The following is a 15,186-nucleotide window of genomic DNA, read 5'->3' as shown; positions in this document are numbered from 1 at the left end:
AGAATTTCAGTGTACAGCGGCTTTATTTTTTCAGACAGTTCGTTGAGAATTCCACTTCCTTCAGGGTGGTGATGCACACTTACAAAGGTGCAAAATGTTTCTGATATAAAGCAACTCAAAATCACATAACGGCCACTTTCATCCACAATTTCATCTAAACACCTGAAGGCTCTTTCTTTGTTCACCAGAATTGCAGCTCCTTTGGACCTGGAATCATTGCATGTGAAGAATATTTCCCAATTCGTTTTAAAATTTGTCAAAGCATCAGCATCTCCAATGCGAGTCTCTGTTAAGAAAAGAACATCAACCTCCCTGTTTTCAGATTTTAATTTTTCAAGTTCTTCTATGAGTCCTTTGCCATTTGTTTTCAGCCCATTAACGTTGACAGTGAGAATGTGAAGAGGTCTCTCTCGCTCTGTAGTTCTGCCGCCCACTTCTGTCGATGCTGCTGCCATTGGCACTTGGTGGAACTGAAGACTGTATTCACACTAAGATCAGATCTGCAAACACATAAAACCCATCATGCCTTGTGCTGTACTGCACATTTCACTTGTCTTGTGTCATTTTGAAGTACATTTTCCATGTATCTTTTTTATTATTATGCAACAAGATATCTGTGTGTGGGTGTAAATCGGAATTAAATATTGATATTTTAAAGACTGCATCTGACTTTTATAGGGCAGTGGCTCTGCTCACCTGTTTAGACAGACAGGATACAAAGGGCATAATACCGGTGGCTGGCCTGTGTAACCCTCTAATTTTCCAAATGTTTTGATTCATATATGCAAATGGTTTTGTACAATTGTCATAATTAGGCACAAATTTCAGTTAGTTTAGTCTTGTTGGCCAAAATACTGTAGATTATGTAGTTTCTCACTGTATTAATTTTACACCCAAAGCTATATATGTATGTGATCACTATGTTAGTCACCACATGCAAAACAGTCAACCAAGCTTTCAGAATGATTTAAATATATATTACATAAACTGCAGTGATACAACATTGCTGTGCTTTTGGTTCCCATAATAGATGATTTTGTTATTCTTCTATTGCCGTTTTGCTGCTTTTATGTTATAGTGCTGTGTGACTTTTGCAAGTGTACTGTGTCTTGAGATCTGAAAAATACGTGAGTGCTTTCTTGATTGCTTAAATGCACGTCTCAAAACACTAACCTCATTCCTGTAACACAGCCTCAAAGCTCTGCAACCTTAATGACATTGGCCAGAGCGCTGTTTCATTGCTGAATGAGTTTGTGCTAAGTGGCAATTGCACATTTTGCAAATCATGTAGTACATGCATCATTGCATAGACACAATTCTCAATTGTCTCTAATAAACCAATCAGAACAGATGATCCTTTTATCACGTAGAAACATACATTCCTCATTCATATTTGACAATGGCTCATTGTATAAATCACTGCATACATTTGGCAGTTTGCTTGAAGATTTCTAAGAATAACGAGCTTCCCCCCATTCTACAGGTGCCAGTTATGGCTAATTGTACCACTTTCCTATTCTGGTAGCAGTGGCCGACTTATTGAGTTTTGAGAGACATTAAGATTTTGGGAAATGCATCTTAGCAATTGAGAAACTGTAACGGTGTATATACTGTAATAGTTTAGCAAAGTTGAAAGTGCTGTCTTTGATATGAATAAGTATCAGTTTGTTAAAGAAGAATGATCAGGCAGTGACAACGAGAAAGTGGGAACTGACTATCATTTAGAATTTTGGACATCAGGAACATACTTATACTGTCATGCTGGCAATATATCTAAGCATTTTGACTCTCATGGCTAAAACGATACTGATTGTACTTTTTATGTCGGTGGCACTTATTAATTTATTGGTGGAATTATTTGCTTTTGAGACATGAATTAAATGTTTTGGATAAGTTACAGGCTTTTGCAGCTAAACCATAGTGTTGTGCTGTACGCATGAACTGTTTTGAGAAAACCTTCTACGCTCGTAAGATTGTTAAGTATGTTTCATGACATGTGCCAAGCAATTTAGAAAGACTGTAAGTATTGGAGGAAGGATGGGTGTTGTGCCGTACATGACAGTGGGATCCTTTTTAAGCTACTCATCTATACCTCAGAAGTTCTACATCTCCTGGGAAGGATCTTGTCTGCCAGAAGCAGGCGAATTTATTTAAATATATTAATTTGGTTGTAGGAGTTTTACTTACACAAAATTGTTCTGAGGGCAGAATGAAAAATGATTGGTTCAGAGAAAAAAAACAATCAGATTGTAGCGCAACTAGAGGAGGCGGGACCAAGACATCTGCTTGGTTGGTCCCGCCCCCTCTAGTTGCTAGGACCCACCTCTGCCCTCAGGACATTATTGTGTAAAACTCTTATGAGCTATTATTTTGAGTGTGTGTGTGTGTGTGTGTGTGTGTGTGTGTGTCTGTGTGAAAAAAAAAAATTGCACTTTCCCAACAGAGTATTCAGATAGACGGTATTCATAGCCTGGGTCTTTATTTAGCTAGTATCTGAAGAATTCATTGTGGAGTTGGAGTCTTACTTATGTAAGTCGCTCTGGCTAAGGGCGTCTGCCAAATGCTGTAAATGTAAATGTATGTGTGTGTGTGTGTGTGTGTGTGTTTTGGTAGAGTTTGCCCTATGTTTGTGCTGCTCTGATACTGAGGGATGGACAGGGTAGTGAGCCTGTGTTCCTTATTACTGTTGGGCTGTATTGCTAGATTCCACTGTCATGTGCAGTGGTCTGATGTCCTGACTGAACTGCACTCGTGTATCTGGAATTTATCGAGTGTGTGGTGTTCGGTCCAGTGCTGTAACTGTCCCGGAGACTGAGTGGGTGCCATATGGTGGGACTTTTAAAGGATTAAGGAAACAAAAGGAATTGCTCCTTTGTATCCGGTTGTAGGTTGTGTCTACTAGTAATAAGCTATGGAGTAATCGGTAACATTGCGGCAGCCAAAATTCGGAGTTTATTACAATAATATGAAACCATGACAATATGCCAAAATGCTGCCAAAAAATGTGTAGAAAAAATCTCCCACACAAAGCAATTTAGCGATTCACCTTAGCAGAGCGTACAGACCAATATATTACAGTACATTTTAAGCAGTTTAGTATGTTCCTATGTTTCCAGAGTGTAAGTACAGCCTAGCAGTCTGTTGTTGTCAGTGTTCTCGTCTATGCCGTGGTCTGCGGGGGTGTCAGCATTAAGAGGAGGGATGTTGGACCGGCTGCTGAGGAGAACTGGCCATGTGGACAGTATGGAGCTGGATCTCCTCATGTGAGCGGCGGAGAAAAGGGACTCTGAACCACTCTGAACCACTCTGAAGGACTCTGAACCACTCTGAAGGACTCTGACTGCTGTCCATCATGGACAATGTCAGCCACCCTCTATACAACAAAGTATCTATCTATATAAACTATTTAGCAATTTGTCTCAGATTTTACTATAAATCTTTTTATCTATTGAAAATGCATGTCATTCATTACTGGATCCAACTGCAGTAACATTTCAAGTATTTCCACATATCAAATCGCTGTCTTGTAAAATCGAGATCGAATCATATCATGGCAAAGCTTACGATTTACACGCCTAATATAAATGTATAGGCTTCTTACCTGTTTGTTCAGGGCTGTGGTTTGTTGGTCCTCCCAGATTTCAGTTGGTATGCTGGGTGTCTCAGTGGGTTAGGATTCTCTGGTTAGAATTTGGAGGTCGCGGACTCAATTCTTGTAGAGTGACTTCACTGCTAAGCTCAACTGTATGATATTTTGGATGAAAACATCCATAAAATAAAGTATGTGTAAACAGAAAAAGGTTGTAAAAAATTAAGAAGTACAGGAAAACAAAAAACAGAGACAGTAATTTACCTTTGCCAATTACTTGTTTTATGAGAAATTATTACCATTTCACGCTACTGGATGTTGAGTCAAACTTTGAGCTTCAGACTAAAGTGACTGAAACTGCTGGTTTGGGGTTTTTATCGGTGTGTCATGATGATGTTCTCTCACTCCCCACCTCCTGCTCCTCCTTTTCTCCTGCTACTTCTCCTTTTGGTTTGTAGTTCTGAAGAATACATAATGTTGTCAATAAGCCCATATTGAAACAGAATAATCCCCACAGATTTTCCCAGCAGATCTGCAGCACTGTCTGAGGGGATCATTCTGTAATCTCTATCATTTTAGCCTTTCTCTGGTTCAGATGGTGACATTGGTCACTCTCCCAGGTCCTTCCATTCCTGTGTATCTTTGGGTCTTTGGAACCTCATTACTGATACACACGTTTCCACTTGCTGTAGACTACCAAGGCTAAAGACTCTTGCTGTCTTAACTCACTTTCCTCAGAGTTTCCATGACAAACTAGGGTAGCTGGACACAAAGCCTGTGAAAGCATCTGCTCTTTGGCTTTTTGCCCAGGATGAATAGAAATGACTTATAATTTCTTCACTGATGATTACAGTAGGTAAACAACTAAACGAAGAAGCAGCCCAACCTAAAAAAACAAACCTCTAATAACTCAGAAACTATTTTAATTAAATTAATCTAGGGTAAGCTGGAAAAAAACAGTGGTTTCAAGCAGGTTCTGATCACACAGTTAAGAACATTCCGGACCTCAAATCCATTTCATTAAATGCCAAGGGCATTCTTAGTGTTTTATTGATTTGATGATTTGAATAGTCATCTCACGAGCTTCTTGTCCATCTCAGATCCCTGGTAAATCTTTCTGTGTACCCTGGTAAAACGAAGAGGATGGGAGCGATGAGTGTAAATACAAAGGACTCATCAATGACTTTGCAGAGAGGTGCCAGCAAAATTTAATTCAGCTCATTGCCAGGAAGACTAAGGAGTTGATGGTGGAGTTTTGCAGGCCAGTGCATCCAAAAGCCAGCTTTCATTGCACCATGAGAATGAAATGTGATGTCAGATATCAAATATACATATTCTCTCACTTGCCCTTTAAATACAAAGCTCTGTCATCATATGCACATGTACAGTTTTTAACCTTAAGATTATTTCCTATATTAGAACTTCTGTATTTCTATTCTATTTTAGTTATTGTAACTTTTTAGTTTATTGTAAAATTTTTAACTCTTGATTTATTCTTAATTCTAATTTTGATTTGCAGTCTACGGGTCATTCAGGGTAGATTTCACTACATGTTGTACTTGTGTAACTATGTATGCAACAAATAAAATATCTTGTATCTTGTAAAAAATGCTAATTACCCAGATTTACTGTAATGAATGTTGCTGTAATAATTTAGTACTAATGTTACTTTTAGTTATAGATTTGTTTAAAGTGAGTTATAGGATAGGTGACAATTTAGTGAAAAAGAATTATGCATTTGACTTGTGAGCATCTTTTATGGAGTCGTATATGGGTTAGAGTTAGGGTTAGGGTTAGGGTTAGGGTTAGAGTTAAGGTTAGGGTTAGAGTTAGGCGGACACTTTAAGGTAAATGGTCAAAACACGAACCTGATTAAAAATAACATAGAATGCAGCTACTGTATGTCATCAAGAAGGAAGACTTTTCTACATTCTGCTAATTTGCAAGCCAAAGCTAAATACTAATGGACCAGACAGTGGTCACAGTGGGGTAATTTGAATTGTGCATCGTGGTTGATTTATTTATTTTTTTAAGCCCGTGAGTCAAGGTAGCCTTTGTTTTGAGGGAGCATTTGGGCTTCGTTGATACTTTGTCTGTATGTTGTGCCACTAACTACGTATTCAGCATTAAACACCAGGAATCTTTATATGCTACATTAGAAGCCAACAGTCATCAATGCCACAGTGGCACCGTGTATCATGCTATACAGTTAAGGTCAGAATTATTAGCCCCCCTAATGAAATCACACAAAACCCTTAATATTTCCATGGAAATGATTTTAACAAAAACTGTAGATACTTGTATTGCTTCCAAAAGAACAAAGAGAAAACTCTATTCTTATATTTTGTTTGGTTTCTTATGGTTATGTCTGGCCCTAAGATGGAAAACCCTCTAATCATGGGTTTGAGGTTGGCCAGAGTTGTTTAAGTATTATCAGTTTTTCCTGTGTTCGTTATTGTGTGTTTGTCTTTGATTTTTGCACTTTTCACTTTCCCTTCTGTGCCTGGATTTCTGTTTGCAGAGCCTTATGTTCCTAATGGTCCCCAGTAGTATTACTCCTCAGTGTTTGTGAGGTTGCCGGGTTCCTGCTCTTTGTTAATTGTAAGTTACTGTGAACAAATTGCTGTTCATTATGGACAATGTCAGTCACCCTCTGCACAGCACATTCAGAGAAATATCTATCTATCTATCTAAAGCATCTAGCGATTTCTCTCGGAGTTTTATATAGATGGCGCATCCGGGCTTGGCAAATTTTACGGTGGGGATCCCCCCCTTGGTAATTTGAATCATGGATGGGGGGGGGGGGGTGTGTTGAAATTCTGTCGCATATTTCTTCAGGATGGCTGAGCCCCCCTAAATCTCCCCTGCGTAGACCAGCGTGATGGTATAGTCTTGATGGTAAACCCAGCACGGGTGGCAGCCTTTTGTAAACAGCTTACTTTACCAAGAGCAAGTTGAGGGAGGCATAAAGACACAGGAACCAATGAAGTATCGGTTACACAGGTCTCCAAAAAAATAATATTTTTTCAGGTGCCAAGGTTTTTTTAATAGATTTAGGGTATTTTGAGGGTGCTGAATTCAAAAATCAAATTACTTTTGCTGAATTGATTCAAGTTTTTGAGATAATGGCAGATCCATGATAATAATGCATTGCCCAAAGTGCAGTCCAAAAACATGCGGAGGCTAATTGGAGTTGCTTAATTGCCCATGGGTGTGTATGTGTGAGTGATTGGTGTGTGAGTGTGCCCTGCGATGGGCTGGACCCCCATCCTGTGTTGTTCCCTGCCTTGTGCCCATTGCTTCCGGGACAGGCTCCGGACCCCCCGCGACCCAGTAGGATAAGTGGTTTGGAAAATGGATGGATGGATGGATGTATGTTCCCTTTTTTATTTGTTTTTATTTTCCCAATAAACAGTAAGAAGAACTTGAGAAATTTACAAACGAGAGGCCATTCGGCCCATCATGCTCGCTTTGGGAGAACCTAACTAATAGCTCAGAGTTGTTAAAATCTCACCGAGCTCTGATTTTAGTTTGGATTTTAGTTGCGCTATACTAACAGGAAGACTATTCCATACTCTAGGTACACGATCAAGAACAACCAAAGCAAAATCTGGCAGAGATGACTTCCTGCAAGATTATGGCTTTGTGTGTCCAACTTAGGAGGTCAAGTCCAGTTTTCCTTAATGTCCTGTTATGTAAGGCTAGGATGGACAGATGTGGTACTTTTGTATCCTTTTAGACTAGAGTAGAAGCCGGATGACCTGCTCAGGTCCTTGTGAGGCTCCTTATGGAAAATCCCGAATGATTTCAGCTTATAGCAAAGACTGCTAGATGTTTTCAGTCTCTTATTTAAGGTGAACTGGGAAAATGACTATTGAAGTTCAGTTTTGATTTGAAACAATGTTCATATTTCAACTTACACTCCGAGGTCGGGGTGGAGATGGGTGCAGCGTGATTAATCTCACTGTTATTAGGGAGCTTTGTGGAGCTTGGTGGAGCAACCAGGGAGGAACAAAGAGTCAGCTGAGCTCATTCACACTCATGCAAAATAATGACAGGCTGGAAAAACCAGTGATTCCATACAGGTCCTGATCAACACACAGTTATGAACCTCAAATCAGGTCTGATCAGGTCAGGTCAGCTTGGTGAGCGAGTCACACAGCAAGACTAGGAGGACCAGGACTGTAACGACTTGGACCTTCGTCCTCTTGCACAGGTGCTGGGAGCCACACACCTCTTTGTAGTGACCTCATGACCCCCCCCCCCCCCCCATGCCCTCCCATCCCTCTGTTGACTTCATAGGAAGAGACACCAGAGACATGAATGTTGTTACCCAGGTAAGTGAATCTCTGGATGAGGTCGACCAGCGTGATGGTATAGTCTTGATGGTAAACCCAGCACGGGTGGCAGCCTTTCGCAGACAGCTGACTCTACCAAGAGCAAGTTGAGGGAGGCATAAAGACAAGTTCCTCACAGGAATCAATGAAGTATCGGTTACACAGGTCTGCAAAAAAATATATTTTTTCAGGTGCCAAGGTTTTTTTTTTTTAATAGATTTAGGGTATTTTTATGGGTGCTGAATTCAAAAATCAAATTACTTTTCCTGAATTGATTCAAGTTTTTGAGATAATGGACATCCAGGATTATAATGCATTCATTCCCCCAATGCGAATTGTGCGTGATAACAAATACAATAGCTTCTGCTCTGTCTGTTGACTGTCTTAGGTAATGAAATGAATGATGAAGCTTTGAAGGAGAGTCTGAAAATAAAATTAGAGTTAAGTTCACATGTGCGTGTTTGCATGTTCATTTATTGCTGTTGTTATTGTGGTGTTGAATATTTACCCAGATCAGGTCTGCCAGGTCCTTCCAAAGGAAGGGCATCATGGGAACACCTGTCTGGTATTTAGCCAGAAATGGTTGAGATGCTTGTGATTGAACCATGAAAAAATGTAGTTTGGCCAGAAGAAGGGGATCCATTCAGGCTTCATAAATGCAGTCAAAAGAAGATGTCCCTGGGTTTTTCCACTTAATTTGACTTCACCATGTTCTCCTTAGTTCCCGGTACAGACAGGAGTTGCCCCCAAGTCAGACAATGTGATTGATCTCCTTCGCTGCACCATCAGCATTGGAGTACCAAGTCCAACGTCTTGACTTAGGATGTTGGAACCCGGATGCAGTAACCTGCAGCCCCTGACCTTTCGCAAAGTCAAGGAACATGGAACCTCTGTCACCCTGATCTCCAGACCCATGGGGACCGACACAATCCTCAAAGCCAGCCCTGTCAGTGCCGGTGGTCGCACTGAAGTCACCCACGACCAGAGGAGTGTCACCTCATGGTCAGTCATCAACCACCGAGCTGCGAGTAAAACGTCTCCCTCAACAAGACGACGTTTCTCTCGTTTGTTATAAGGTGATGTGGTTTGTTCTGGTATCTTGATTGTGGCTTTTATAATGACTGACTGGCAGTGACTACTGCTGGTGAATATGTCCTTTTTTATTAAGTTCAGCCTTGGAGTGCTGGCTGCTCTAATTTGTGTGTGAGTCCTGAGGGTATTTATCCTTTATTCTCTTTCCATCTATAGAGCTGTGAACGTGATGCTGGTGTTCTAGGGGTGTCTGGTGGGGCCTTTTCTGTACCGCATGGAGTGACTAAGGTGTGAGTCAATAAACACTCGCCCTACGTTATGGTTTGCTGTGTGACTCTGTGTGTTAGTGATATATCACCCTGATACTTGAGCTCTTGGTGTGTTTACTGTGCTGAATTTCCTTTCCCCTCTTCCCCCAGGTAGCCACTCTCATTGGCTTACATCCTTGCTTAGGTTTGCATCTAGAACTGGACTGCCAGTACTCTGGGTTTTGTAGCTGAACTGTCCTGTCCTGGCTTACGATCTGTGATTTTAGCCGTGTTTTGATATTTTGTTAACTGGCTATTTGTATTCTTTTTAAAGACTTTATTTGGGTTAATAAATATTACTCAGTTACTGGCATATGAGTCTCTGTGTCGTTTATGCGACGTCGCTGTGTCTGAGGGAATCCTGAGGGTAGCAGTAATCATACATCTTAAGGGGCAGCAGGACCTTAGTCTGGACTCCTACCTACACTTAGTGACCAACCACCCCAAGGTTACAAGCTCACAAAGCTTTAACCAGTGGAATATTGTTTTATAGAAATTCTAAAGATTCAGGAGTGTATTGTCTTGGGCATAGTAAACAGTCAATTACACTGTACAATGAAAAGCTGCACAAATAAAAAATGATATAATACGTAAAAGATAGTAACATAAAGATCATTTAATGTGTTGGTTTTATTAATGAGGTGTTGGTGCAACCAGAGATTTCAGTAATATTTCATTAATGTGACTTGACGCATTTTCACGTACAATTTGCGGACTCTTAGAGTTCCTCCCTTCAGTTCTTAGCAACTAGAGCCGGGGAGCAACAAAGCAGCTGATGTCTAGTGTAATGAAAGAGGTTCTCGTTCCATGTAGACAGTTTGTGGGTTTATTGGATTGTACTCTGGGACAACAGATTAAAATTATAATCCAAGAATCATAGCTGAAATTCAGGTAAAGGTGAGTGCAGAGCGATATGTACAGGATACCAAATCCAAATAATATTAACCAGTAGGACCAGAAGACAGGTGGGATTCTAGTAACCAGTCGTAATCAAAAAGAACTTTGAGATAAAGAAGAACCCAGGAACCCACCCACCACACAGCGTATCACCTCAGGGATGAGATCCTGGTGCAGCCATGCAGTGGGTTCCGAATGGACCAGTGTGAGTTTTTTCTGGTAGCTGGAGTGCCAGTCCTACCTCCAGCCCACAAACTTCCCTGTAAGTTGAAGTGTTTATTATCTTTTAACTTTTTCCCACCATCAGAAAGTTCTTTGTGCTTCTTTTAGCTATGTCATGGAGTGTGAAACCACAACAAGAGGTCTATGTACTATTGTTCTACTTTTACATTACTGCTGAGATATGGGCAAATTCTAATCATAAAGTGAACACGGATTTCTGTGTAGGTTTATGTAGGCCAGAGATGGGCATATCTAGCTCCCTTCACTTTCTTTTCCAGCTTGCTGGAAACAAAAACACTTTGAAATCAATACTGGAACATCATGTTGTCTGGCCACTAGGAGGAGCTGGAAACCGAAATTGTTGCAGTGACGGTAAACTACGTGTATTATAGGGAAAGCAAGGCAGGTTTATTTATATAGCACATCTTCAAAAACAGAGGTTAATACTCTGTAATAAAATTTTGGGCTGATGTTAAGAACATGGCAAAGTGAAAGGTTGGCTATGAAAAGTCTTAGCTTCAGAGAGATAAAGACCCATCCACAGTAAATGGCCCGAACATCTCCTCTAAGTCAGTTTTACACACCTGAACATCGGAACTACCACATGAACTGTCCTAGTAGTGCACGTCACACCTGCACTTAATGTTTCCCATTATTTTGATGACTTGACGTCATCCTCCTATTCATGAGAAACTGTCAGATAAGTTGACAGTCACCTCTGGCATCAGAATGTCGCTTCTGGCTGCTTTCTGGTCGTTCCCAGTGTCTCCTGCTTCACCTTATTCTTCTGTACTGCTGTCTTAGACATTTTGAACCTGGAAGCAACCTGCTGCTCAGCGTAGCCTCTGCCAGCAGAATCATTATTAAACCAGGATTTTCAAATGCAGATTCGTTTAAGAACATGGAATGGTCTCTTATTCTTTCCGTTGCTGTATGTTCTCCGGCAGCGGAGGTTGGTATTTGTGGCCCCCTGCTGGACACAAACAGTCACTACACCAAATATTAAATGAGCGCTTTCCTTATTTAGGAGATCATTATTCAGGCAGCGTGTTATTGCTCAGCAGCTGGCTAGTTACAGTCTTCTGACTCCCCTCGCAAGCTGTTTATTTACTTTTTTAAAATTTACCTGCTCGATGGGGGCAGTGACTTTTTGAGTCGGGGCGCACAAACAACATGGCTGCCTGTTAAGATGTCGTATACGTAGACTTCACATTTTGCTGTACTGGCTTACAGAGAATCACCCCCCCGGGCCCTTTCCTGGGTCCCTGAGATGAGGGGGACGGGGTGCTATAGAGAACATTAATTACATAAAAACACAGGACAGACATATTTTAATAGTGAGTATGAGACATGATCGTGGACTTATAGAAACAGTTCTTTCTGTAATGAGCATGAAACAGCCGTCTAACAGCCTGACCCTTACTTCTCCAGGTGGTGCTTCACCTGCCGCCCACCGTCTGGAACATTAGCGACGTCGAGCTGCCGTCGTTCCTCGCTAACGGAGAATACGAAGCCCAGATTACCGTCTCCAGCGGCACCCAGGAAATCGCCTGCCTCCGCACCAGCTTTCATCTTAAACTGCAGTGATACGTCACCTTTTCCAGTTAATTAATATCTCTACATACTCTCCAGGTTCAAACCTTCAGGGCGTGTTGCTTTTAGCGATGGCCCGTTGAATGTGATCTGGTTATTAAACGCAACATTAATGGTTCAAAAATAAAATCTAGATGGACTTTCATCATACTATTCCATACATTGTAGTACTCATCTGACTGGATATTATGGTGTTGGAATCAGCACAACGTGAACTGAGTCACTGAAGACAAATTGACATTGGGTGATGAAGTGTGCGGGGGGCACAGGAGGTGTAGTGGCTCACTTAGGCTTCGCACTGGTTGTAATGTCACTTACTCTTATTTTTTGACTTTATAATTTATATTTAATTTCATTTTCTGCCAATAGTCGGCGCTGTTCGGTAACTTATTTAGGTACATTAATTTGCAGTGAAGATGGATTCCTGCACAGTGCATTTGCTGGCAAAACCCCATTCAAGTATGAAATATTAGAATTTGTCACTATCAAGTGTTAAGCTGTTTGCTTGGCCAGGCCCCTGTGAAACACATTGAAATTGACAGGAATCTGGAATTCATTTGAAAAAGAGGAAACACGAAAAGAAATAAGTCAGATTGTTGGGTGAGGACCAGGGTGTGTGTGTTTGTGTGTGCTGTCACGAAGAGAAGAAACAGAACTGAATGAATATACTTTATTTGTCCCCGATTCCCCCACCCACACACACACACACACTTTGTACATCCCAGGTAAACATGAAGCGTCCATAACCACGATCCTAAACAGTAAGGCAGGAGTTATAATACCAGGGACAGCAGGTTACTTACATCTACGTTTATATTTCACAGACGGTGTCCCCAGAGTGATAGTACAGTTATATACACACAACAGGCACAGCGTGTATAAAAGTGCATCCCTACTCCACATGGTACACAAGGCATAAAAATATCCCAACAACAAGGTGCTACATATTTGCAGCTTTAAAAATTTAATTTCCCAACAAATTAACAGACACAGTAGCTTATAATGAAAAAGCGACAGATCAGGTCAAATTCTGATTTTAAGTTAGAATTTTTAGCTATGAAACATTACAATACTAAGAATTAGCATATTAATCATAAACATCCTATTTATGAATCCATTATGTATCCATTAAACCCAAAACCCCATGCTGGATAAGCAGTTGGTAGGTGGTTGAATGTTTTGATGTATAGCTCAAAAGCAGTAATACATTCATGTTACAGATATAATGTACGATACATTGTATTACACCCTGGTGTCCTTCATGTCTTTCATTTATTAGTTTCTGTCCATCCGTCTCCAGAAGCCTGTAATCTCCTTATGTTCATGGTGATCCAGGAACTGTAAGGTGAACATCAGGCAGGAGATATTCCAGGTAGGACGCCAGTCTGGTGCAGGACACCATCTCTCTCTTACACCATCTCTCTCTTACACCATCTCTCACTTACACCGTCTCTCACTTACACCATCTCTCATATACACCATCTCTCACATACACCATCTCTCATTTACACCGTCTCTCACTTACACCATCTTTCTTACACCATTTCTCATATACACCGTCTCACATACACCATCTCTCTCTCACATACACCATCTCTCACTTACACCGTCTCTCACTTACACCATCTTTCTTACACCATCTCTCTTATACACCGCCTCACATACACCATCTCTCACTTACACCATTTCTCACTCACACCATCTCTCACTTACATGCATTAAGAGCAGCTTAGAGTTGCTGTACTTAGCTGAAGCTTTTCATCCTATTTTTTTTGTGTTTAACATACAGGTACAATAATGAAATTAAGATTTTTTTCTGTAATTCCTCATCATTAGTGATGCATGAAAAGTTCTAGAATGTGGGCAGAATCCTTGTTGAAAGGCAGTCACTGCTTAGCACCTTTCTGTAAGCAGGCACTGTAAGGTGCAGCCTATGGTACCATATTAACAGCATTAATTCAATGCAGAAATATACACCAGCCTTAAGACATCATCTTTGGAGGAGCCCTTTGCTGCGGAAAGAGTGTCCTTCAGACATCCCAGTCTTTCTAATGGAGGTTCGCACAAGTGATTTTTTTTTCATCATATTGTTTCATTTCTTGAAATATACCGACAGTCACCTTGTCAATATGGTAGCAAAAATCTGAAATTTTGTTTCTGGGGGGGAATGATTTGGTTAAATTTTAGTATTCAAGACAATTGATTTTTCCACAGAGTAATCTTTTATAATAACAAGTTTTCCTCATCAATATATATTTCTTGTAGCAGCTGAGAATCAATGGTGAATTTTAAGTTGGCCCAGTGACCGAATTAAATCATCAACATTCATTTCTGTAAAAATCAGAAACAAAAATTTTTCTTGTTTTTCAATTTTATAGATTTGTGTCAACTGAGCAGGGATTGAGGAGGCCAATTGCATGGACCTGTCCGCAGATTCATGAAATTTATATTCGTTCATCAATTTCTTCTTTATTTGTCCTGAGGTGCTGAAGATTCCACCAATAACTTTGGTTCCTGAATAACTGGGCGTTATTTCTTGTAACATGTTCTGGAGATTCTCTTGGGTTCCTTCCAGATGACATACACTTACAAAAGTGTGAAACATGCCAAAGACTCTGCAGTGCAAAATCACACAATCTTCCTTATAAACAGTGAATAAAATGTGTATGTCCCTTCGTCTCTTTGTCACCAGAATGGCAGCGTTACTGTGATCTGACCAGAGCACAGTCCAATTCGTTTTTCCTTCTTCTTCTTTAATTTTATTAATATACTTTTCATGTTCAGCCTCCCCCTTTGTTAAGAGAATAATGTCAGGGCATAATTCTGTAAGGTCTTCATCTCCTGGCAGGTCATGCACTGTGCAAGAAACAATCTTAAGTTCTCGGGTTTGATCTTTCAAATCAAGCATGAGTGAAACAGACCGATGATCAGATATTTCGCGATCATTGATTCTGCAGTCTTGGACCAGGTTCCGTTTGTCAGCATTAATGAAGAAGTAGTCTAACCTGCTGTAATGCAGTTCATATGTTTCTTTTTGCGTATATTTATGAGTGTACTTTTTATTTTTATCCATTCTTCTTGTATTTGTAGGAGGGTTCTTGTCTCTCCAGGCATCTTTAAGGTCATGTTTACCCATGAATGACAGCAGCTCCTTCCTTATTCTGTTATGACCAGGATTGTCAGATGTACTCGTTCTGTGTTTCTTTTC

The 15,186-nt window shown here is 40.5% G+C and overlaps 1 protein-coding gene and 1 long non-coding RNA gene across 24 annotated transcripts in view; both read right to left on the bottom strand.

The window, feature by feature from the left end:
• The window catches only part of LOC125740606 (uncharacterized), a 210,773-nt gene that overhangs the window by 50,519 nt on the left and 145,068 nt on the right, over positions 1-15,186 (bottom strand). The window contains exon 3 of one of the 23 annotated variants that reach the window (XM_049011996.1): positions 13,906-14,808. The exons of 21 other annotated variants lie outside the window; for them this stretch is intronic. In XM_049011996.1, the coding sequence (XP_048867953.1) occupies positions 14,254-14,808 (555 nt within the window). In that variant the 3' untranslated portion in view covers positions 13,906-14,253. Of the gene's footprint in view, positions 1-13,905; positions 14,809-15,186 lie in introns of those variants that run through there. One more of the 23 variants, XM_049012002.1, reaches the window with a different exon arrangement.
• On the bottom strand, positions 273-4,046 carry LOC125740628 (uncharacterized). Its single transcript, XR_007397714.1, has 2 exons — positions 3,602-4,046; positions 273-500 (listed from the first exon to the last, which is right to left on the bottom strand). It is a non-coding gene; the product is annotated as an uncharacterized LOC125740628 (long non-coding RNA).

This window comes from Brienomyrus brachyistius, chromosome 4 (assembly GCF_023856365.1).
Source record: "Brienomyrus brachyistius isolate T26 chromosome 4, BBRACH_0.4, whole genome shotgun sequence".
In the NCBI taxonomy this organism is placed as follows: domain Eukaryota; kingdom Metazoa; phylum Chordata; class Actinopteri; order Osteoglossiformes; family Mormyridae; genus Brienomyrus; species Brienomyrus brachyistius.
The sequence above is the reverse complement of the archived record's forward strand: the minus strand, read 5'-3'. Positions and strand labels throughout refer to the sequence as shown.